We start from the raw sequence: 25,649 nt of genomic DNA, 5'->3' as shown, positions 1-25,649 counted from the left end.
CACAGGGGTCTGGTCCGCTGGCAGTGGCAATTCTGGATGAACTAGTCTGCTCTGCTCTGACCTGTCATGAAGATAATGAGGAGGCCTGATCAAGGAAAGGGTGATGGGAAAGAGCCTGGTGATGAGGGAGTTGGGGACTAAGGGGAGGAGCGGGAGGGGAGGGGTATATACAGCTGCCATAACAAAGTACCACAAACTGGGTGGTTTTAAACAACAGAAATTTAATCTCACAGTCTGGAGACTAAAAGTCCAAAATCAAAATGTCAGCAGGGTTGGTTCCTTCTGAGATGTCGAAAGGAGAGTCTTCTCCAAGCTTCTGCCAGCTTTGGGTAGCCCCAGGTGGTCCTTAGCTTGTAGATGCATCACTCCAGTCCCCTGTCTTCACATGACCTTCTGCTTATAAGGACACCAGTTATATTGGGTTAGAGGCCTACCCTACTCCAGTACAACCTCATATTAATTTGACAAATTAGATCTGCAATGACTCTATTTCCAAATAAGTTTACATTCTAAGGTATTGGAAGTTAGGACTTCAATATAACTTAGGGGGACATAATTCAACCCGTAACAGGAGGCAACTTGCTTAATTCCTGAGCCCTCCACTTTTCCCACCAGTACGACGCCAGTGGCGGCGCTGCATGGAGAGAGGCTGAGTGTCTGGAGTGGACACCACCCCCTCTGTTGACCTGAGCTTGACTTTAGATACAGCCTAGCCCCCAGAGTGTTCCCAGGACTTCAAACTCCTGCCCTTCCCTAGAACCCACTTCTCCTCACAACAGTCACAGCACCCACCACTGGGAAACACGTGTATCCTGGCACCTTAGAGCCTCAAGGTCTCTTCTCTCTCATCAAGGTTCTCCCGGCTATCTTTCATTCGCACCCAGGCAGAGATAACATGCAGAGAGTGTGTGCTGGAGGGTTTTGTTTTTTTTCTCTTTTGGGACTCATCTTACAAAGACCTAGAGAGTCCCCTAGGCTTTTGGCCTGTTTCACCCAGTGTTGGACAGCTGGTTACACTAAGTGTGTCCCCAAGATCTGGGGGGAGAAAGATTATAAGCTACAATTCTAGGAACTTCTGCCAGTGATACCTTCCATGAGATTACCAACACAGAGGCAGAATGTGGTAAAATGGGGAAACATCAGACTAGAAGCAGAAGTCTGAACTTCTATGACCACACACTACGGATGGGCCGTGTGACAGTGGTGGTCCCTTCACTTCTGCTCTCCTTCAGCTTTTCCAATGGTAAAAATAAGTTAGATTATTTTAATGCTGATGTTCTATGATTTCATAAAAGTCAGTATTCTATGATCTCACAATAGGTCTCTAAGGACCATTCCAATGCTGATATTTCATGATTTTATAATGGATAGTTAAGCTTTTTATGCTGGTTAAATGGAAGGAAAGAGGAGACATACTTCATTTCTCTGAAAGTCAGTTAATATCTTTGGCGAATGATGTCACCTTTGAGCTTCAATTTTCAGATCTATAAAATACAGAAATAACAATATGAACCTCATGAAATGGTGGGAGCGAGGGTGCTTGGAGAGATGTACAGCTCGGTACAGACTCCAGCCGGAAACCTCTCGGAACGTTTCTTCATCCAGAGCCCCAGCCAAGGCAGGAGAGAGCTCACCGAGAGGGACGGGAAGGGGCGGGGCGAAGAGGTGGACATGGTTCCCGCCCCGCCCCCGCCCCTCCCCAGATATCGCGAGAGGGCGGGCCCGCTTGGGTTAGGCGTCGGCGTCGCTCCGGCGTTAGGCCGGCTTCTCTCCGCGGGCCGCGGATGAAGTGTGGGTAGCGTAGGGTGCTGTAAGGGCCGCCCGGCGCGCTAAGGACCGCTAGCCACGCGGCGTCGGCTGGACGCCAGAGCGTCCGAGTCGTTGTGTCGTGACAACGACTCTGGTGGCTGTCTCAGCGACAGCAGGTGCGGCCGCTTCAGCCCCAGGCGGGCTTGGCGGCTGACTGGCGAGTCTCTGCTCACGCCCAGCCCTTTCCTTCCTGTACCCGGCGCCAAGCAGCGACGCTGAGCCGACCGCCGGAGCGACGGGCAATGGCGGCCTCGACGGCCTCGCACCGGCCCATCAAGGGGATCCTGAAGAACAAGAGCGCTGCGACTTCCTCTGTGGTGGCATCGGCCGAACAGCCCGGCAGGAGTGTCGACGAAGAGCTGAGGTAAGAGCCGCGAGGGACGGCCATCGTCGCCCGGGTCGGCCTGGCCAACCCCTTCTTCCCCGCCTGGGCGGCCTCGCCCTCCCCGCCCCCCGGCACTGTTGCCGACCCCCAGCCCGACCCCGGACACCGAGCGCGGCGGGCGGGGCGGCTGCGTAGATGCGGCCCTTGTGCCGCTCGGGTCTCCCTCCGCCGGCCAGGCTGAGGGGTGGAGTGATTATAAAGAAGACAGGAGCTATGACGTTTGTTGTGTGGGTTTTAAGTATATACGCATATATAATAATTTGAAAACATACACCATGATCTTTGAGCTTCTGGAAATTGGGAATATTAAAGAATCAAATTGAAGTTAAAGCTTCACCTGTTAAGCATTTATTATTTCTTCACTTCGTATCGGAGTGTCTTAAATTCAATGAGTAAAGTGTATTTTCTTGGCTTGGGAGCCCTTTAAGATCTACTCGCAAGCTAATAAGAGACTCCTCCGAAAAAGAGAGAATTTCTCCATTTTTCTAATGGCCCTTCTGCCATAGTCGTTCCTTTTTAGGTGAACATTACCACAAGAATCATGCCACATTCACTCTCTTGGGTCCTGGTTTGTCATTATCTCTGCATTAAAAGAAACCGAAAATTTCCCAGTCTGATCTATATTTAATGGAAAGCTACTTATTGCTAATTATTTTTGCATCTGCAACGAGAGTTTGAGCGCTTTCTAGTCTTTGTTCCTCTTGAAAGACATATGTAAGCTCAGAACAGTTCAGAAAGTACCAACTTAAAATGATCCCGTGATAATTTAGTTGCTTTTGCATACTCACAAATACATATGTGAAAAGATGTTGACCCATAGCATTGTGTGTGATAGTAAATAATTGGGAACAACCCAAGGTCCCTTAAGAAGGACTGGTGAAATATTAATTATGGTACATTAGTATAATGGGAAAACAGACCAGCCTTTAAAAAGAATGAAATAGATGTTAATGTGCAGAGAAAGATATCCAAGGTGCAGTCCTCAATGGGGAAAAAAAAAGGTGCAAAACCGTATATATAGTGTAAAATACAACACTGGGTTAGAAGTCCTCGGGGGCTTGGGTGTTCTAAGATACTAAACACATAAGGACTCTACATTCTGGAAGTAAGGCCTAAGAAAAGTTGTTGAAATCTGTGAAGTCATAAAGCTAAAATGAGGATGTTCCCGAAAACTTTGAATATTGGAACTAGGGCACACCTGTTCAAAAGGATCATTTTAGGGCTATAAAAGGAACTACAGTTTGGTGATGGTAAATTTATGGGGATTTGTGTTACCTAGAGGAAAACATTAAGTAGGATCACAGCTCAGAATCATGGCCTTTGGGGGTTGGAAAGGACCTTAATTTGTCTAGCACCTCTCCTACTCCCACTCTCTTTTGGATGCTTGACTCTCTTACGTTCTCCAACATGCAATTTTCAAACCTCTATTTGGGGTAAGCCGCTTCATATGGGAAGGGGGGGGTGTTGTAATGGGATTAAGAAAATAATCTTACCAGAGCATAGCTATAACAGAAAGACCAAGATAGTCTTAATAACAAAACAAACTATGGAAGGCTTTTATATGATTTCAGGGTGTTCAGCAGCAAGAATGTGGTTCTCACTAGCATTTAAGTTATTTACCTATTCTCCAGTGTGAGCTTCTTTTTGTTTGGCTACCAAGTAGCTTATTACTTTCTTCTGTCTTTTGCTGCTGCTTCTGTTTATTCTCAACTTTGGTCTGCTGTAATTTCTGGTGGCCCCACTCTGTGTGTTGGCCTCTTTATGTAATTGACGGGGGTTTACCTCCAGGTCCTTCTGCCTGGAAAGCCACTATACTAGACTGTCTCACCTACATAGGGCTGCTCCTTCTCTAGGAGCTGCTAACAGGGCAGATTGACTTAAAGGGGGCCTTTTGCAAGGCAGTTGACTTTGACTTATGTAAATTAGGAGGTTATAGTCCTGTCTTCAAAGGCAGTTACCAAGCCCTAATTCATTGAGGTTTATGATGTTTAGCTCTAAGTAGTAAAAGGGGATGGGTTTTTTCATGGTAAGTGTTATTTGACTGGAAGGGAAATAAACTAATTCTATTCGTAATACAGTACACATTATTATTTATGGCACAGGTCATGCAAACAATATTAGTGACTTTATGAGAGCCTCTTTGAACAGAAACAATGAAAGTATAGGTGAACACATTTGAAACAAACTTTTTATAATGTTTAAGTACAACCAGTATTTTCCCTTTCATGTATAAAGGACCGAAATAGCTCTTTCAAGTACAATGCACTTAAAAATTCAGAAACTAAAAAGTACGGTGTAATGGTCTAACTTCAAATGTTGGAGCCAGAGTATTAGTAAAATAATCTCATATTAATGTGAAAATGACTGGGGATTTAAGTCAGTTCTCACTGTTCTCAGTAGTGACACTCTATAAAGTCACCACAAACACTGAGTTAGTTAATACTGAACTGTTACTCCTAGGGGGAATACAGACTTAGGTTCCTGTAAGCCTCTGGTCACAACATTTTCATCAACCAATCAGTCCATAACCTTTTAAAATTTCTGTTTCTGTTTAAAGACACCTAATTTTATACATATTGTTGATTCATCAACATTGAACACATGGCCAATAGCACTATATATAACTCATGCCTGAATGAAGTTTATCTAACACATACTTTCTCCATAAGACACATAACAATCATCTTGGGCTTAGGAGCACTGGACAGCACTTAAGCACAATCTTTGGGAGCCATTTTGAATGGCTAATTCACCAGAAAAGCAAAAAACATGGTACTAAATAGATAAAAAGGACACATTTACAGTAAGAGAGCTGAAGCAAGGTTTAGTCTCAGCTGGGAACATGTGCATCAGACAACTCAAATTTTTCCCTGCTTTATGCATGTCAGAGAGACAGAAATCTCAGGTATTGATTTTGGAGTTACAGATAAATTTTGGCAAGTGGTCAGATTTGCAAATACAGAATCCACGAATAACTTTCATTGGTGCCATTATCATGTGAAGTACAGTGGTAGTTTCCCTTTTCTGCACAAACCACTCCCTACCCCAACGCCATCAGGTTGTGAGAGGGTATAATTTAACAGAACATTTTATTTAACATAAAGAGATGTTACTAAGGGATTTTTTTTTAAGTCATGAGTTGTGCTATTCCACTGGTCTCTAAACTTTTTGATTGTGCATCATTTTAGTAGGAAAAACTTGAAATATGTTTCAAATATGTTTGTTTATGATTTATATACATATACTACTACCATTAGATAATATCTCAAGATTCAATATATACTTAAAGTGAGGTTTATATACTGCCGTATTTCAAGTAGTCTTTAGGATTTTTTTATATACAGTTCTTGTCCAACCTTTTTGTTTTTTTAATGTCCCAGTGGTGTTATCTTCTTATTCTCTGTACTTTGCATTGGTACTGTTATCTTCAGTGGTTTCTTCAGGTACCATTTGTCAGGTACCACTTTTTGAGGGTTAGTTCAATTAAAACTGGATATAGTCTGTAAATCCACATAATTAGGCATAGATAATGTCAGTATATTGCAGCACCCTGCTCAACTAATTAGAACACCACTGTCATCACTGTGATTGTGGAATTCCCATTCTTTCTGGATGCTTTGAATATAGTGAACAACCTGTGAAGGTCAGACATAACGGATCTAGTGAGTAAGTACATGTGTTTCATCAAAAACAAGACACCATTGATTCTAAGATGTACCATGATTTTAGGTAGCACCAAGAAAGAAAAAAATACTGCCAATTTTAAGATGCCATCCATTTTAAGACATATTCTGTTTTCAGAAATATTGAAGTGAGAAAAATGTTCACTTGGAATTGTTGAAAATATTGTGTTACTAAAGCCTATCCTATTAGAAGTGTTAAAGGTTAGTGATTAATATGGGGCCAGATTGCCTGGGTTCAGATCCTCTTTGCTACTTATTAGCTCTGTGACTTACAGTGCGTTATTCATTATATCCCTGCCTAGTTTAATTATTAAATGAGTTACTAAATGTAAAGTGTTTAACCCCGTACCTCACCCTCAAATGTTGGTCTTATTCTATTAGAAATACAGAAATCTAATTTTCCCCACTTTTGGGGTTGTTGTACACAGTATGCTTTGGATTCACTGTGTTCAATTCAAATTCTGTAGTAGTCTTGGGTAATGTAGGCAAATTCTGCTTGGAAAAATTGTGCTTAAATTAATTTCCTTTAATATAATTTTATATGTGCTTCAGCTTTGTCTTTTTCTGCCTATAAAGGGATATGGAATACGGTCAAAGGCCCACTGAGTAAAGTTTTCCAAAAGTGACCTTTTATTTACTAATTGCTTTTATTTTTAAGTCTTAGTTTAATTGTTCAAGCTTCAAAGGCTTGTACTTTGTCAACCTACAGAAGTTGAATCTTCATTTAAGAAAGAACCATTTCTTGAAATGTGGGGTTAAAGTTTAACACATTGAAGCAAAATCCTGCTTCCCACTCCAAACTCAGCTAAAACTGTAAAAACGAGAAGGTCACAAGCAACAAGAAGTATGAGTAGGTCTTTGAGATGGCATCATATGAGCTAGCAAAGTGAAAGTGAGAATTGGTGACTTTTTCTGGTGCAGATTTAGGCTGCCGGAAAACCAATCACCCAAGAGGGAGGAGGGAGCTGAAACTAGCAGGTGCTTTCACCCTCACAGCAGATCTTCAGTGTAAGTGGTACTGTGCCTATTTTTTGTAAGTGGAGATGATGGCCCAAAGAAGGTCACACGAACAGTTTGTGGTAGTATTGGGAATAAACCAAGTTCACTCCTTGGGTTTTGTTACTCAACTGATGTTAATTCTACCAGAATTTAAGAGATGCTAATTTCCATATCCAGTGTCCTCTGCAGACAGTTTCTTCGACTTCATTACTTTCCTCCTAAGAATTTCCAGCATTCTTTGGAGTCTGTTGTTTTATGCCCTTACTGAAAGTTCATGGTTTTGCAAGATAATATCTCCTCTGGATCTTGACAGTTGTAAGGTTCTTTTCCTCTTAGTATTGTGGTGAAGATGTGGAGTGAAGCTTTGGATATATAAAACTTTAATTCTGTTTATAGTAGATAGTAAACTAAGTGGCAAGCGAATGGGAAAAATTTAGGTTATATGTAATGTGGTTCTATATAATATAGCTTAAATCTTATATATATCTTGGAGTTATATATAATGTGGTTTAAACCTTCTCATAAATTTGAATGAGTTCTTTACATTTATGTAGATACAAAGAACTCACTCAATGAGAATGTTTCCAGTAAATAGGCAAAGGATGTAAACAATTCACACAAGGAAAGTAAAATAAGCATTTTTTCATATGATTTATTAGGTAATGAGCAGAGAAACATAAAACAGCATTTAAATATCAATTTATACCTCTCAGGTGGCAAAAACACACACAGATACCCAATCCTGGCAAAGTTTTGGCAGTTATTTGGGGACATTACAAATAGTCCTCTTTTAAAAAAAAAAAAGCTATATGGCAACATGGAGTGAACTACAAAGCTCTTGATAAATTTAACCCAGATATGCTTGTCCTAGCAAATTATCCTGAAAAGTCATTGAATACAATATGCACAAATGTTCATTTCTGCTTTACTTTAAGTAGGAAGACACTGGATTCCATCTAAATATCTAATATTAGGTAAATAGTTTGTTATTGAATATTATGCATGTAATATTAAAAAGGTAAAGACTAGAAAATACAAGCAGCTTATGATAAAATACATATACTGATATAGAAGCTATTTTTATATATACTATATGTATACTGTTTTGTCTATATTTTTATATATACTAATAGCTTGGGTATTTTTTCGTATATGTTAGAGTGGAAAGAATATACAGAAATCAAAATTGTTAGTGGGTTAAGGTACTAGGATTGTGATTTTTAAATTTTATCCTTAATTTCAAGAAAACATCATTTCTTCTTATATCCTACAATTCAGTTCTTTTTCTTCTATCATTGTCTCACAGAACAGATTTGCAGGGTGTTTGGGGGTACCTCTGTAACTTCAGAGGGCCATCTTCATTCTTCTAATGATGATAAATTGTCATTTTAATTCAATATTGTTAGCATCACTTAGGAAGTAGCTTGTTTTACTTTGAGATTAGGACACACCTAACAAAGTCATTTTGTATGTGTTTATTTATTTATTTATTTATTTTTGTGCGGTGAGAGGGCCTCTCACTGTTGTGGCCTCTCCCGCTGTGGAGCACAGGCTCCGGATGCGCAGGCCCAGCGGCCATGGCTCACGGGCCTAGCCGCTCCGCCGCATGTGGGATCTTCCCGGACCGGGGCACGAACCCGTGTCCCCTGCATCGGCAGGCAGACTCTCAACCACTGCGCCACCAGGGAAGCCCCTGTATGTGTTTATTTTTTAAATATTTTATTGTAATTTAATACACATACAGAAAAGTGTATTAGATGTAATTTTAAAGCTTAAGGAATAATTATAAAGCAAACACCCCTGTCAAGAAGAAGAATGTTTCCATCACCTCAGAAATGTCTCCTGTCTGGGACTTCCCTGGTGGCCCAGTGGGTGGGACTCCACGCTCCCAATGCAGGGGGCCCGGGTTCGATCCCTGGTTGGGAACTAGATCCCTCATGCATGACGCAACTAAGATCCGGTGCAGCCAAAATAAATAATAAATAAATAAATATTAAAAAAAAAAACAGAGAAAGAAAAGAAATGTCTCCTGTCCTTTCCAATCACAGTCTCCTCCCCTGTAATATAATCACTATCCTGACTTTTACGGTAATTCCCTAAGTATACATCCCTATACATTTTAGTTTTTGCGTGCTCTTGAACTTTATATAAATAGATATGTGCTAGTTATCTTTTACAATATCTTTAATAGGGAATCTTAATTGGACTGTATTAATACAGGTTTTATGAAACGTTTACCTGTGCTTTTGTGTTTCTGACTCGGACTTAACTCTGGCTTATCATTTCAGAGGCCTTGTCTATCAGGAGGGAACATTGAGTTACCATATAATGGGTCTCCCTTTGTCTATTAATTGAATTGCTTTCTTTACAAAATTAATCTAATTCTCTTAAAATTTGTATGTGTCTTTAATTATCCTTCTGATCAGAAGCTTCTTGATCATTTCTGCTGTCTAAAATCTTTAAAGTGTATCTCTCTTCACTGTGAGTTTCCTTATGTAGAATATGACCATGAGAAGACCTAAATCATTTGCTTTCTAAATTTACAGAAATTTGTAGATAATAGAGCTATTTAGCAAAATACAAATCTGAAACTGTAGATTTAGTCAAATAGAAAACTGACTGCTTTTTAGAAAAACTCATTCTGTAGCAGATCATAAATACTTCAAAATCATTTAAATTTTGACTCATGTGGGACAGTGGGAGAAGGCATTCATACATAAGCAATTTAAACATTTTTTCAGAATGCCTTATCGCAAGCCATTCTCACAGTGCTAAGTGAGATATGGTTTCCAGACTTGTAACAAAACTTTAGATTTAAAAATTCCATTTTTTATAATTTCCATGTATAGTAAATACAGCCCAAGAGAGAATGTTTGTTGGACTTGCCTATAGTAACAGGACTAATGAAGGGTAGGTGGAACTTGAACCTTAAACATCTATCTCACAGTTGTATGTTACTGTTGTTGTTTTTTGCCACAAGACCAACTATTACTCTGATGGTCAGAAACTAGGCATCTAAAGAAATCAATACTATTTTAAAGCAACATCTATATACACAGTCTAGTTCAATCAAGTGTTATATACATACACACACTAGCAACATTTAAGTTTGATTAGTTGAAAATTCAGGTGAGTACCTTGCTGAATGAATAAAAAAGCAGTTTTTTGAAGAAGAAATGTTACTTCTGTGCTTTAAAAATAAATGACCCATTAATTTTTAGCTTCTTATAAACTTAAGATTTTGATTTTTTCATGGTGAAGAAACTTCTGTTTGGTGGGGGGCGGGAATGGGAGTTGTAGTGGCAGTCACCTGTGGAGTATATCTAGGCCAACATTTGCCTCTTGATAAAACTAAGCATAAGTAGGCTTAAAAGGAAGTTGTAGTTAATAGCATTTAGTCTGCAATTGAATATTATTCAGCCTTAAAAAGGAAGAAAATTTTGACACATGCCACAACATGGATGGAACCATACAGACATTAAGTGAGATAAGCCATCCACAAAGGACAAATACAGTATCAGTCCACTTATAAGAGGTACCTCGAGTGGTCTTAGAGACAGAAAATGGAATGGTTGTTGTGGCGGGGGTGAGGGGTAGTGTTCAGTGGGTACAGAGTTTCAGCTGGGGAAGATGAAAAAGTTCTAGAGATGGATGATGGTGATGGTTACACAATAATGTGAATGTACTTAATGTCACAGAACTATTCACTTAAAAATGGTTAAAATGGGGCTTCCCTGGTGGCGCAGTGGTTGAGAGTCCGCCTGCCGATGCAGGGGACACGGGTTCGTGCCCCAGTCCGGGAAGATCCCACATGCCGCGGAACAGCCGGACCCGTGAGCCATGGCTGCTGAGCCTGCGCGTCCGGAGCCTGTGCTCCGCAACGGGAGAGGCAACAACAGTGAGAGGCCCGCGAATAGCAAAAAAAAAAAAAAATGGTTAAAATGGTGAATTTTATGTTATGTATATTCTACCACAATAAAAATATGAAGGAAAAAAGTGATTAGCCTTAAATGAGGACACTGTGGGCCCTTTATGGTAGAAAGCAGAAGAGCATAAAGTCAGGCTCAACTGCCACGAGTGGGCACATGTAATTTTTAAGGTGACTCAGAACATGGAGAAGAGAATATAATATTAAAATTTTAAAACTGTCTTTCTTCAAGAGCAGTTCAAGATCCAGGTATTGGTAGATTTAGGAAAATTGAAAATATCTGCAGTAAAACCTCACCAATGTTGAGCAAATATGGAAAGGATGATTTGAATCTGTGTAAAATCTACATTGATTTTTTTTAAGGTAGTTTTATTTTTAAGTATATAACCAAGTCACAAATTGTATATGTAACAGATTGTTGGCTGGCACAGAGGTTGTTGATGTCCTTTTTAATGAGTAGATAAGGATTTGTAATTAAGGCATTTAATTATTGAGCACCTTAGTAGTTGTACAAATATTTTGTTGAATGTACGCTAATGGATGTTCATAAAGCATTTACAAAGCATTTCTAGTTTTCTTAAGTAGATTTATTCCAGGTGATCTGAAACCATTTATCAGCAAATCGTTATATTTCTAAATTTAAAAAAAAAACAACTGAGGTATAATTTTATGTGCAATCTAAATCTTTATTAATGGTATCTGAATTTAATGAGGTTTTCTCTGTAGTTTTATGTTATGATTATTTTGATTGTTATAGATACTGCTAAAAAAAATTAGGCCAAGGAAAATATTCTTGTTGTGTTTTTTATCAAACTATTAAAAATATATCGTAGATCCAAAATCCTTAACTACTGAGATCAGGCAATGTGTAAATTCCAGCTTTTGCTGTTACTCTATAGGCCAGATGAAGATTAAACATGTCATAATGTAATCGTTTTTTGAATGTCTGGTGAAGAATCTGTTTACCCCTCCATATCCACAGGTTCTGCATCCTCAGATTCAACCAATCATGGATCAAACATATTCTGGAAAAAAAATTTCCAGAAAGTTTCAGAAACCAAACTTGAATTTGCCATGTGCCAGCAACTATTTGCATTGTATTATATTGTATTTACAACTATTTGCATAGCATTTACATTGTATTAGGCGTTATAAGTAATCTAGTAATGGTCTAAAGTATACAGGAGGATGTGCAGAGATTATATACAAATATTACGCCATGTTATAGAAGAGATTTGAGCATCCTTGGATTTTGGTATCTGTGTCAGTCCTGGAACCAATCCCCTGAGGATACCAAGGGACAACTGTAATGTGTTTTTAATATGTGGGCACTAAGTATTCTGTAAAATATTTACTGACACTTTATTGTAGTTACTTATGGCTTTTACCCAAGTCAGTTTCTGTTCCAAGAAAGTAGATGTAAAAATAGAAGTTAGCAGTCAAATAGAAATTGCAATGTGGGATTTGGATGTTCGTGAATTTTAGATGTGTACATTTTGTATCTTTCACTACATTGAGGAAAATTTTTTTTCTTATTATTGTAGTAAAAAGTCCCAGAAGTGGGATGAAATGAACATCCTGGCGACATATCATCCAGCAGACAAAGACTATGGTTTAATGAAAATAGATGAACCTAGCACTCCTTACCATAGGTAATGTTTTGTACACAGCATTCCTTTTTTGACTTGTTTCCATTTTGCATTTGACATGAGCTTCTGGATAACAGATGATTTGAATCTTTGTCTGTTTTTTTATATTTGTTACTGGAACACTAATTAATAACTCAACTGCATATTTTTGTGTAATAGTAAAAGTAATATGGAACTTTATGGAATCCATTTTTTACATTATAATTATAGTAGTAAATGTTTATTCATTGCACCTCAGTGGTCCCTAGCTGCTAATGATATATACAAAGTGACTTTTGCCTTCCTTAAAGTCATCTATTTGTAAAGGAAGATGAGAGCTGGGCTTGTTTGCTTCCTAAGTAGGTGTCAGGGGCTTATTCATTCTCTTTGCAGAAAGGGATAACTTCACAGATGGTAACTCTTCTTTAATCCATGCAAAGACAAATGGACATTACTACTGTTTCATGTCCTTATTTTTGAACTTACATGATATTGTAGTTCATATAATTGCATTGTAATTTTTAGTTTTGAGTCTTCCAGACTCAAATGACTCATTATCATTTTTTTAATGAGTTGTAAAATGATAGTGTATGGCTGTAGTTAGTATGAAGACAAAAATAAGGCACCAATAAACATAATGAGATTCTAAATAAGTTAGAAATACCTAATTCAGATCATGCCTAGATTGTATTGAAGAAAATAAAGATTTTCAGGACTGAAATATTTTGTATTTGTCACTGAAGTAAAACAATATAAATCCAGAAGTTACTATTAAAATAGAGTTAAAGAAATTCTGTTTTAAATCAATGGATGAAACTTTGGAAGATAAGTTGAGATAACTTGATAATAGCAAAAACAGTAAAAACAAGAATTAACATGATTGTGACAAGGGGAGAAAAATAATGAAATAGGAGGTACAGATACTGAAACTCAGTACTAATAAAGCTTGAGGGAAGAAGTAGACATATCATTTATGAAAGTGATCCTTATTTTTCTCCTAATTACAGGTATATACTTTAAAACGTAAACTAAAACTTCTGTTGTACCAGAAGCCAAAGTCAATGCTTTCTTCCTTTTCAATAAAGGTAGTAGACATCCCTTATCTGTGTTGGTTGGAGATAACTATCCTAAAAAAATTAAGATCAAACATTCAAAAATAAATAGCTGTAGCCATTATTTTAAAACTGTTTATATTTAAATAATAAAGATAACCATTTTTCGCAATTATGTGGGGAGCAAATATTTCATTAGAGAGTAGATTGCGTAAGCTAAATAGCTTTTAAACTTCCTGAATTAGGTCTTAGGATCTAATTTTGTTATTTTACCTAACCTGTGTTTGCATAGATCATTTGTGTCTTATCTTCAGGTTGATGTACAAATACATATTCTAAAGCTGGATAGGGTTCTTTTGCATTATTTTTTCCCTGCCACTGGATGGACTAACTGAAGTTTTTTTTTTTCCCCCTCCAGATGATTCGCGTTTTCAGTATTTATTTTTATAGTTGCAGTGGGGGTTTTTTTGGCATGTTTTTTCTTTTTTTTAAATTATTTGAAGGCTTTTCTTGATTGGTGCTATACTTTTAAATATTTGCATCAAATAGAAACAGTGTAAAATTAAACTTCAAAGATGACAACAGAGCCATAAATACATTGATACTTTTAGTCAATAGAATTATGTTTCTCTACCTTGTTTTCCTGCTTGAAAAATTATAGTTCAGGTATTAATTTATAATGTGCTTATCATCCTAGTATGGTAGGTGATGATGAAGATGCACTGAGTGATTCAGAAACCACTGAAGCCCTGACCCCAGATATCTTAGCTAGGAAGTAAGTATTGATGACTATAAAGCATTTTTCTCATGCTGTTTTTAATTCTGCAGAGTTAAAGGCATTTTACTTTACTTGTACAAGTGTAAATAAAAAGCATGTGCTAAATAAATAAGTTTATCTGGTTTTTTCATAGCAACTTACATAGTCTTATTTCTAGGTTAAAATCAAGGTATGTAGATTGAGAACCAGAAGCTGGTACACAGATTCCCTGTGTCAGTTCCCTGAATGGAGGTTTTTCTGTTTTTGCTTTTTAATATCCTGTCACCTGGGTTTTAAAGATAGAAGTGAGAAAGGCAAAATAAGTTGAATTCCTGAAAAAAAGCTCTATTTGCTGTTCATGGGTTTGTCAACTTCCACTCTTCTTGTTTATTGGTTTCTTTATACAGTCCCACTCTCTTGCTTTTTATGTTCCTCATCAGGTTATAGCTAGCATATTAATGATCTTTAGATGTTTTTATGAGACTAAAAAGTAGAGTGAGACACTCAACTAATATAAGACTATCACAGTATTGATTTCTTTTTAAATGATTGTTGTATAGATTAACTGCTGCTGCTGAAAGCTCAGAGCCAAAGTATCGAGTTCGTGAACAAGAAAGCAGTGAAGATGAGGATAGTGACCTCTCACCTGAAGAACGAGGTAGTTTCTTTCTTTTACTGCTTTTAGCATTGCTAATAATTTTTGCTAAGATAAATACATTATATAGAAGACTGTCAAATGGTTTTCCTTTTTAGGAAGTGGATGGTGGGAGATTAAGGAGCAACATTTTTATAATTCAGATTCTACTTGTGTGGGTTTACTGTATGACAGCTCCACACCCCCCCCATTTCAAGAAAATATTACTGTCTGTAAAGGGATTAACATGTGTTCCTTTCTTTGTACTTTTTGTTCCTTTCTTTGTACCAAGCATCTATACCAGGTAGATGCTCAGTAAATATTTATTAAATTAATACATTTAGGGTCATTGAGTGTTTGGATGATCTTAAAGTGGATAGCAGTAAGAGCTAATTTCTCAATTGCTTGTGCTTTTTCTGTATTAAGGCAGTGGTGAAGCTTACCAAATGAATCAAGATGGTCAGACTTGGAATAAAGATTTTTGTTAGGTCCCATTGAACAGAAAGAACAGAAGTGTCACAGGAAAGGAGATAAAGATAGCCCTCTCAACAAGGATGAAAGAGGCTCTTTTAGCCCACACAGTACATACACAGTTAAGGCATTGCTACCTATTCATTGTTCCTGTTTTTACAAGTAATAGTTCTTATCTGTGGAGGTAAGGAAAGATGGAAAATATTTCACTTTGTTGCTTTTTGTAATTTTGAAGGATGTGAATGTATAATCACAGGAACTGAAAATTGCTTATATAGTTTATTTTCAATTATTTTTTAATAATTTATTTATTTTTAATTTAATTTATTTATCTGACTGCGTTGGGTCTTCATTGCTGCACGTGGGCTTTCTCTAGTTGCGGCGAGTGGGGGCTACTCTTCGTTGCGATGCGTGGGCTTCTCATTGTAGTGGCTTCTCATTGCGGAGCACGGGCTCTACGCATGCGGGCTTCAGCAGTTGTGGCTCACGGGCTCAGTAGTTGTGGCTCACGGGCTCGAGAGCGCAGGCTCAGTAGTTGTGGTGCACGGGCTTAGTTGCTTCGCAGCATGTGGGATCTTCCCAGACCAGAGATTGAACCCGTGTCCCCTGCATTGGCAGGCGGATTCTTAACCACTGCACTACCAGGGAAGTCCCTTCAATTATTTTTAAAAGGGAAGACCAAGCCTATGTATGTAGGAAAAAAGATGCAAGAAAAACACACACCCTCACAAAAAAGAAAAAAGAAATCGAGTAGTTTGTTTACTTGAAGGCTTGAAATGCAGAAACTACCTGTACTGTAAAGAAGTTTAGAAACTTTAGAACTACGATTCTGAATATTTGCTAGTTAACTGTCAGGATCTTTGTCGTGTGTAGCTGTAAAGGTACAATTTGCTATTCCCTCCTATCATCTTTAGAATGTAGTGTATTGAACAAAACTATGATAGTTTGAGTACTATACAAGAAAGAAATATAACATATAGCATAATCTCAAATTGTATTATATTATCTATCCTCAGTGACTTCCTGATTTATTTTCCCAAAATATACCCCAAAGGCCTTTGAAACGGTTTCAGATAGAAATTGTTCCTAGAGTTTGTTGATTCCTTATTCTCTGAAAACGTGATCTACTGAGAACAGGGAATTTTTTATTAACCTCTATTGTCAGTTTCATTAAGGGATTTTCCCTCAAATTGTAGTTCCAGGAGTTAGCCAGCAGGGGGAACCATTTCACTAGTTACAGTTTCACAAGTTCAAGTTCCCAGTAGTAAGAGTTACTGATACAGGTGTTTATTGCTTTTAAATAAATTACATGTCTGAACATCCTTGTTTATTAAAGAAATTCTTAGAAAATTTTATTTTGGGGACTTCCCTGGTGGCGCAGTGGTTGAGAGTCCGCCTGCCGGTGCAGGGGACACGGGTTCGTGCCCTGGTCCGGGAAGATCCCACATGCCGCGGAGCGGCTAGGCCCGTGAGCCATGGTTGCTGAGCCTGCGAGTCCGGAGCCTGTGCTCCGCAACAGGAGATGCCGCAACAGGAGAGGCCACAACAGTGAGAGGCCCGCATACCGCAAAAAAAAAAAAAAAGGAGAAAAGAAAAAGAAAAATTTATCTTGTAACTAGTAACATAACAATTAAAATATTGGCTGTGGAGTCAGATAGATCTAAGTTTGTACTCTAGGTATGTAACTTACCTAATTTGCCTAATTTCTCTGACCCTCAGTTTCCTCATTTCTAAATGAGGGGGCTAAAAATATTTGGAGTCATTTTTGAGTATTAAATGAGATAAAGAATTTAAGACACTTAGCACTGATTCTGGCATATTGTAAGTACTCAGTAAATATTAACTTTTAATAACTTAAAATAATCGGTATATTCTCCATTATATTATTTTTTAAAATAGCCAAAGAAAGTATAAAAAGGATAATTTACTTGTCAAGTTCACATGGATAGTTGATTATTATTAGAGCTGGGCCTGAAACCTGAAAATTTTTGTACTCTTTGGCATTATGTTGCTCTGCCATACAAAGATTATAAGTAAAATTAATATTCAAAGAAGGTTGAGACCACTTATGTTAGCTTTCTACAAAATAAATACATAAATTATATAATAAATTTTGAGTATTGCAAAACTAAAATATATAACAAGCAAAACTGAGTTTAATATCTCTTAGAATTAAAAAGAAATCATCTTCTTAGACTATTAGTATAATTGACAAAAGAAAAATACCATAAGATCAACTCTTAGGAATAAGAAACTACAAATTAAAACAGCGTCATGGTGCCTTTCTTTCCTTTCAGATCAACAAAAATTAAAAAGAATGACAATATCCCTTTTGGTGTGAATGTGGAGAAATAAGTTATTCATATACAATTGGTGGGTGTGAAAAATGGTTTGGCTTTTCTGGACGGCGATATGGCAACATATGAGCCAAAAGCTTTAAAAGAAAATGACACCCTTTGCTCTAGCAATTCAGTTTCCCAGGCTTTATTTCAATGTTTCTCAAACATTTTTTACCAAGTGCCACTCAGTATACATGTAAACATAAAATTATAAAAATTAAAATTTCACAAAACATTACTTAACCTTTACTATATGTGATATGTTCTATCCAGTTTATTCTGTTTTGTTTCATTTTTTTAAAATGCTGGTTATAACTTACTAAAGGATTATAAGGCACAGTTTAAAAAAACACTAACTAGGGCTTCCCTGGTGGCGCAGTGGTTGAGAGTCTGCCTGCCAATGCAGGGAACACGGGTTCGTGCCTGGGTCTGGGAAGATCCCACATGCCGCGGAGCGGCTGGCCCCGTGAACCATGGCCGCTGAGCCTGCGCGTCCGGAGCCTGTGCTCCGCAACAGGAGAGGCCACAACAGTGAGAGGCCCACGTACCGCAAAAAAACACAAAAAAAACAAAAAAAAACACTAACTAATGTTGAGAAAATAATAGAACAGATGCACAAATATGTAAGTTGAACCTTGAACAACATGGGTTTGAACTGTGCAGGTCCACTTATACTAAATACCTACTACACTACTACACAGTCTGTGGTTGGTTGAATCCACAGATGCGGAACTGTGAACATGAAGGGCGAACTGTAAAGTTATATGTGGATTTCAACTGTGAGGAGAGTAGGCACTCCTAATCCCCACGTTGTTCAAGGGTCAACTGTATATTACATCATAAAAAACAATGAAAATACAAAGGGGGAAATCAGAAACCTTTGACCAAGTTAGGGGATTAAATTATAACTCACTACTTTATAACCTTTTAAAAATTATGTAGATCTGCTATGTACGTGGCAGAATTTTACTCTATCTTCATATACTTTATTGTCTAAACTCTGGATTATTTTAAGAGTGAAAGGGTCACTAATACAGCTCCATCAGACAATAGGCATAAACTGAGACTTCCTGGGACGTTGTCATTCTAACTATACAGTAAGTGAGAAAACAGCATATACATACAACAAGGTATGATTCATTTTTATAAAAAATACATTTTTAGAAAAAAGTCGAGTCATAAAATATGATAATTTCTGAGTGTGGAGGCTGAGTGATTTTTAAGTTTCTAGCTTTTTTTTAAACTTTGTAAGTTCTTTTAAGTTGCATGAAAAAGAACATGTGTTACTTTGTACTGAGAAAAAGTCTTACCTTTTTAGTAAATGTATCTGGTATTGGAGGCAATTAGAATCATTTTTTGTTGTTTTTTAATCTTGGCCTCATCTGAAACTCATCACTAAAAATTTAGTCATGAGGATTTGGTCTTTTATTGATTTTTTAAAAAATTTTTACTTTCTTCTACAATATGGTACTCAAAGAGTAAAACAAATCACAAAAGTAACTTAGAGAAGGAGAAAGATGGCTGGCAAGATCTTGGTAGTTTGCAACAAATGTTTATGGGATGATGATATGGATGTTGATCTCGGAACTTTCCTTCTCCCAACCCAAATAGAGGCTGAAAAGTGACTGATCAGTAGTGACAACTGTAAATGCCAGTGTTTAGAACATAAATAAGTATAGATAATAAAAACTTAAAGGGAGGGACTTCCCTGGCGGTCCAGTGGTTAAGACTCCGCGCTTCCACTGCAGGGGATGTGGGTTCGATAGAGGGAATTAGGGGACATAGAGAAAGTACTTTGAATAGCCTTATTCTGAGAGATTTCTCTTATGCCTTTTTGGCATTAAAATATTTTTATGAATACCATAATAAACCTATGGTGAATGAGTTTTAATGCTCTTGACAAAATAAACAGTTGGCAATTTTATGTCGACTCCTTTTTTGTTTTTCAATTTACTGGTCTAAGAAATTCTAAAATCTTATAATATTTCTTAAAGTTGATCTTTAAAGTGCTATATATTGATAAAATATGGTCAGTTGTGTTGATTTACAGCTATTTTTGTTTCTGTGGTGAAGACTATAAATAAAGAATAGTCTAGAATCACTTTACTGTTCCTAATAACACATTTTTCTTAAAATTACTCTGGGAATGAGGTTATGTTTTTAGGCCAGCAATGTTTGTTTTTTTTTCCTCTCCCCGTCCCTTCTTCCCTCCCTCCCTCCCTCTTTAGAGCCAGCAATGTTTTAAATCATGGCAATTTCTTAATGGATAATAAGAATTTTTTAAAGGAATTTTTTCTGGATTATAAAAATAGAAAACTTGAAAACATTAAAATTACCCCATAGTTCCTTGACCCAGAATTAACGGTTGTTAATTGCCGAGTCTTTATTTTGTGTGTGTGTGCACATGTGCATGCACGCAGGCTTTGTACATAGTATGTATATGGTATTATAGTTTTCCTTTTTTCCCATTCATCTCTATCTGGAGAATTTTCCTATATCTTTAAATTTCCTTCACAAATATAACTACTAATGGCTCTTACTCTTAGTCTCCCATTAAGATGTACTTGAAGCATCTAAGGCAAAGGTTGGTAAACTTTTTCTATAAACAGCCAGACAGTAAATATTTTAGGTTTTGAGGGCCATATGGTCTCTATTGCAACTACTCAACTCTGCCATTGAGTACAAAAGCAGTTTTAAGCATTACAAAAGCAAATGAGTGTGACTGTGTTCCATAACACTTTACTTACCAAATAGACACAGGCTGTAGTTTGCCAGTCTTTGAGCTAAAGACGCCTACTTTTTTGTATCTTGTAGAAAAAAAGCGACAGTTTGAAATGAAAAGGAAGCTTCACTACAATGAAGGACTGAATATTAAATTAGCTAGACAATTAATTTCAAAAGACCTACGTGATGAGGAGGAGGATGAAGAAATGTCAGAGACTGCAGCTGGAGAAAGCATGAATACAGAAGAATCAAATCAAGGTTAGGTGTTTTGAAAATATCACTGAGACACTTGTGGTCCTTTGTACCTAAATAATATACTTTATTTTGCTCACAACTTTGAAGAACCTCAGAAAATTTTTCTAAAATTCACTTTTTATGCCAAAAGTTTAGAAAATTTCAACCCCTGTTGGTCAGTTTCAAAATAATGTTTTTATGCTCAGAGTTGATTTAAGCCCATATGTTATGTTATATGTCTTATGTTGTTTGGTCTACTTGGCTTTAAGCAATGATGTTTGTCTTCATATTAAGCTATACTTTGTTTTTAATGGTTCAGATCATATTTTGTCTGTCGTAAGAATGTCAATTAAGGTTTAAACTTTTTAAAGAAACGTGTTTTTAACATGGAAGATTTGTCTTAACATCCCTTCAGGCATAAAGTATGTCATGTCTTTCCAGTGTTGATTCTTTTGACTGTTGGGTCAACAAATTATTTGGCTGATTTTTGTTTGTTTTAAGTCTCAGACAGGCAGCCACTGCAGCCTACCAACTCTCGATCAGTCATAGAAAATTGATTTTATTTATTTATTTTTCATAAACTGTTATTCTGGCATTCAACAAAGGTGAATCTTCTATACCATTAATGCAGATTTTGTGCCCATCTACCTACTCTTTCTGCTGCAAACTGGTGCTTTTGAGTGGAGATGTAACTTACTTTTTTTTTTTTTTAACATCTTTATTGGGGTATAATTGCTTTACAATGGTGTGTTAGTTTCTGCTTTATAACAAAGTGAATCAGTTATACATATACATATGTTCCCATATCTCTTCCCTCTTGCATCTCCCTCCCTCCCACCCTCCCTAGTAACTTACTTTTATATGTTGTGCCTTGGATGATTAAGTCTTAGGAAAGTAAATAATTATTATATTATTGTTTTGGTGAGCACATATGAAATATAAGTGATTCTATGGTAGAACCTGATGACTGTGCTCATTATAATAGCAGGATGACAATATTTTTTTGTTATTCCATGTTATGCTTTTGCGTTTCAGTTTGTTTCATACAGCATTTTCTTTCCATTTTATTCACCATAGTCTGTTTAACTTGAACAAACTTTATCTTGAGTAATTATTGTTGTATGTCTCTCTCTTCTCTCTCTTTAAATTTATTATCCATTTTTAGGTGTATGTCTCTCTCTTCTCTCGCTTTAAATTTATTATCCATTTTTAGGTGACCTATCTCCTAGTTGTTTCCCTGTTACCTATATCTTGGTGATTTCTTTTTATGTATTCAATGCAGATGTTTCTGGGTTATAACTTTTCATCAGTTTCTTCTCAGACTTTCAGTATCTATTTGTAGCGACTCTAACAAAGCGTTGGGAATACCCTTCATTTGCCAATGGAAATTTGTACCAGCACCACTATGCCAAATATTAAAGGGATTTGTTTTTTAAGCCACAGCTTTTGAAAAATAAATCTGACCTTTTGTCTGTCTCTGCTTCTAAAACATTGGATTTCACAGATTTAACACATAAATACATTTTTTTCATTTAAGTGTAATAGATGATTAAAATTTGTATTGACGCTGATTTTTCTTCAGTGGAGATGAAGTACTCCTTACCTAGGAGTATATACTGCTTCGCTTCAATAACGTCCACAAAGATAGAAAAGACTACATAATAAGGCATAGAGAAGAAAGTTCATTATTTATTTTCTGTTCTTGGGCCCTTAAAAAAATTTTACCAGCTTTTAAAATCTCCAAGGATCTATGGCACCCATTACTTTTTTATCATTTTCCTTCTTTTCCCCCTCTTCTACACTCCTGCCCATTCCCAGCTGTTTTATTACTGTTTTTATAAAAAGAAATGTGGCATGTTTAGACTCTCAGGAAATTTTTTTATCATTTTTATATCATAAACACAAATCTTTTATAGTTCTGGATAGTTGAGTTGTAATAAACTCTTAGCTATCCACCTGTGATTTAGTCACAAAAGTGTTCAACCTGAAACCTATTTGTCCTGTCACTTAAATAGATACACCTGTTCTGCTCTTTATATTATTTACGGGGTATACAGATTCTTTCATATCATACTGATCAGTCTGCATGAAATACATCTTACTTGTTTTTTAGATCTTTCTATTTGTTTATCATACGTAGCAGTGGAAGGAAACTTTAGCTCAGGTAGTTCCAAGTTTGGCAATACTCAACAAACAAATTATGTTGCTGTTTTTTCTTTTATCATTGCAGGATCTACTACATGTGACCAACTGCAAAACAAATCACAGAGCTCATAGAAGGGATTCGTTCAGCACAGTAATTGTCAGATACAAACCATTACTATAACATACTGCTTCTTGTTCTCTACAATTCATGACTTAAGTACCAAAATGCGTACCAGTTATTATATATTGCCAAGAATTAAATAACTTTAGAGACTAAATAGACTGAAAATGCCTAATTGATACATATATTCTTGTGCCTAGTACTTCACCACAAATACAGCATAATGTCATCAGTCCAAAACTACATTACTTTTGTAAGAACACTGGTTAATTTGTATAAGATATATAGCTTTTTATGCTTTAGAAGTTAATATCTTTTGGGGAGGGAGAAGGGATCTAATTTATTTTCTTCACTTCTAGATGTGATAGCTCTTATAAAAACTAGTTTTTTTTAAAATCAAAATCCAATTGGAACAACAGATCATACAGGCTGATAAATATTCAGTCTGAAAAGTATTTTAACATGCATCTTCAACTTGTCTGTTTAATTGAAAAGAATTATAAGAGTTACTGTTGCATTTTCTGGTATACTACCTTTAAAATTCCTGTTGAGTTTCTTTTATGTTTACAAGGAAAGGATTAAACTTTTTCTCATCAAAATTAGCTTTTTCCACAAATAAATTATCAGGTTAAACTTGCACTAACGTCTGCTCTGACTTTTTTTTTGTACTCTCGATGGGCAGACTTCAGATCAGTTTTTTAAATAAATATAATTCTAATATAGTCTCAGCATTCCCTTTATCTACTTGTCTTAACTTCCTACCTTTGTTTCTTACTCCTTTCCACGCATATGCACAGAATCCTTTACCTTTATAAAGGATCATAAAGATTGTCGTGACATTAGGAACTTTTCCTTTTCTCACATATTCTGTCATTTGCTGCAACAATGAAAATCTTATTTTGACTATCAATGCCTATTAGTTCTTCTAATACATGGAGAAAATAGATTGAAATGCAGCAGTACTATAGACAGGAAATACAATTCAACTGCAGAATTTCTACACCTCTGATTTACAGCTTGCTAATTAAAGTGCTATTATTAGTTTATTGTTTGACTTAATTAGACCTTAGAAAACAACTAACTGAGGCTTTGGGGGGTTTTTTTTGCATGATGAGAGAATTGTGTGTAACCAGTGATATGATGATAGTTCCTGAATGTATAGACAGAAGTAAATCTGAACACTTTTTAAATTTAAAAACCTTAAATAGTTCCTGCTTTAAGGGAATATCATAATGTATACTATGACAAATGTACTTTATTCTTCTAACACAGTAAGATTTGGACTTCTTCCCTGAAATGAAGTGCAGTTCCTGTGTATCTTAGTTTAGTGATGGTTTCATTTCTAGTCAATTATTTGTATCTTAATTTTTTGTTAGTACCAAAGGAATCCATTATATGAACAGACTTTTAAAATAATTTCTGTATACTGTATGTATGTATGAATTGGCTTTTATTGAACAGCTTTTCTTCCACTTGCAAGTTTATAGAAATATCAATATGTCAAAATAAATAAGAAGTGGGAGAATTCTTTGCTGTTAGAAGAATGTTTTTATTAATTTGAATGTCTTTTTTTTTAATGGAATCCAATCAGTACTTTTGAACTGCAGGTATAGTGTTCTAACTAAAACATATTAGCTAGTAATACTACTGATTTATAAACAATGTTTATCTCTACTTTCTGAATTTAGAATGTTGAGGTATTCTTACCTGTTTAAACCTGTTTGGGGGTATTTAAGCTTATACATATGTGTGTACATATGTTCATGCGCACAGACCTCTGTTTTTGGTTTTCTCATTTCGAGTCCTTAGAAAGTATCCACATGCTCTTTATTTGTAGAAATAGCTGCTATACAGTGAAGAAAAGGTAAGACCTTTAACAACTGATCCTTTTGGTGTTTTCTACAAACTATTTCTTGAAACTTAAATCACAGGCAAACTTGCATTTCTGGTTTCAGGAAGTAGATAGTTATGTAAGAGGAATAAGACATGGCAAATAGCATGCCCAGTAGGATTTTAGGTAGTCAAATGTGACTGAGTAAAACTGTTCATCGTCATGAATTCCTAATTGACACAGTATTGAACTATACAAAAAATGGACCTTCATGACTCAAGTTAGATTTTCCTTTGGAGAAAGTTATCTGTCAGTGTTCAGTTCTAGCCAAAGTAGATTTTACTTTCAATTTTTTAATCAATATCTCTTCTCTGCTTAACTCCTCTGATGTCATCTTTTCTGTTTATTTTTCAGTCTGAAATTCAGCAATGATGCTCTTTAAAATCTGAGACATATAATGGTATAAATGGATTGTTAAAAATAACTTTAAATTGAAGATTAAAGCAAAGTGCCATTTTTCCCTAGACTTCCGTTTTGTTTACATTTTTTCCTCTTAAATTAGTACACCGAACATATTGTAATAAAATACAGTATATGACGATTGTGTGTGGATTTTATTTTCTTGTTACCCAGCTATCGTGTTCCATTGGCTAAATGTTCTGGATACCAGGAGAGGGTCTTGAACTACACTGTGACAGAATAGTTTGTTTAGTTGCCCAGCATTGTGCTAGGTGTCCAATATATAATCCTCAAAACAACCACGCAGAACAGGTATCTTATCAGCACTTTATAAATGAGGAAAATGCTCTTAGCCAAATTCTTCAGTCTCAATGTCTCATACATGCCAGTTGACAGGATTCAAATCCAGATGTAACTAAATTTCATACTCTTTATCCATGCCATTTTAGA

At 36.3% G+C, this 25,649-nt stretch overlaps 1 protein-coding gene and 1 long non-coding RNA gene across 3 annotated transcripts; one reads left to right on the top strand and one right to left on the bottom strand.

The window, feature by feature from the left end:
- Nucleotides 1-275: 275 nt before the first annotated feature.
- Nucleotides 276-2,091, bottom strand: LOC307187304. Its single transcript, XR_013828578.1, has 3 exons — nucleotides 2,006-2,091; nucleotides 1,417-1,484; nucleotides 276-393 (listed from the first exon to the last, which is right to left on the bottom strand). It is a non-coding gene; the product is annotated as an uncharacterized lncRNA (long non-coding RNA).
- Nucleotides 1,728-25,649, top strand: PPP1R2 (protein phosphatase 1 regulatory inhibitor subunit 2). Of its 2 annotated transcripts, none has more exons than XR_013828577.1 (6): nucleotides 1,728-2,173; nucleotides 12,349-12,456; nucleotides 14,182-14,259; nucleotides 14,802-14,899; nucleotides 20,500-21,808; nucleotides 21,857-21,875. XR_013828577.1 is itself a non-coding variant. In XM_079923154.1 (6 exons), exons 1-6 carry the CDS (start codon nucleotides 2,052-2,054, stop codon nucleotides 22,918-22,920), a joined length of 621 nt encoding a protein of 206 aa, XP_079779280.1. In that variant the 5' UTR covers nucleotides 1,728-2,051; the 3' UTR covers nucleotides 22,921-25,649. The 2 variants fall into 2 exon arrangements, 1 of the variants encoding a protein (XP_079779280.1); XM_079923154.1 differs by lacking the exon at nucleotides 21,857-21,875 and adding an exon at nucleotides 22,874-25,649 and having other exon boundaries at nucleotides 20,500-20,667.

This window comes from Stenella coeruleoalba (genome assembly GCF_951394435.1).
Source record: "Stenella coeruleoalba genome assembly, chromosome: 5".
NCBI lineage: Eukaryota > Metazoa > Chordata > Mammalia > Artiodactyla > Delphinidae > Stenella > Stenella coeruleoalba.
Note: the sequence above shows the minus strand (reverse complement) of the source record. Positions and strands in the feature narration are given on the sequence as shown.

What these genes read in the sequence shown, in the direction of transcription:
- PPP1R2 (XM_079923154.1), top strand. Translation starts at nt 2,052, where the DNA reads ATGGCGGCCTCGACGGCCTCGCACCGGCCCATCAAGGGGATCCTGAAG. An exon ending in AGTGTCGACGAAGAGCTGAG is followed by an intron (nt 2,174 to 12,348) that starts GTAAGAGCCGCG and finishes TTATTATTGTAG; the next exon opens with TAAAAAGTCCCAGAAGTGGG. An exon ending in CCAGATATCTTAGCTAGGAA is followed by an intron (nt 14,260 to 14,801) that starts GTAAGTATTGAT and finishes ATTGTTGTATAG; the next exon opens with ATTAACTGCTGCTGCTGAAA.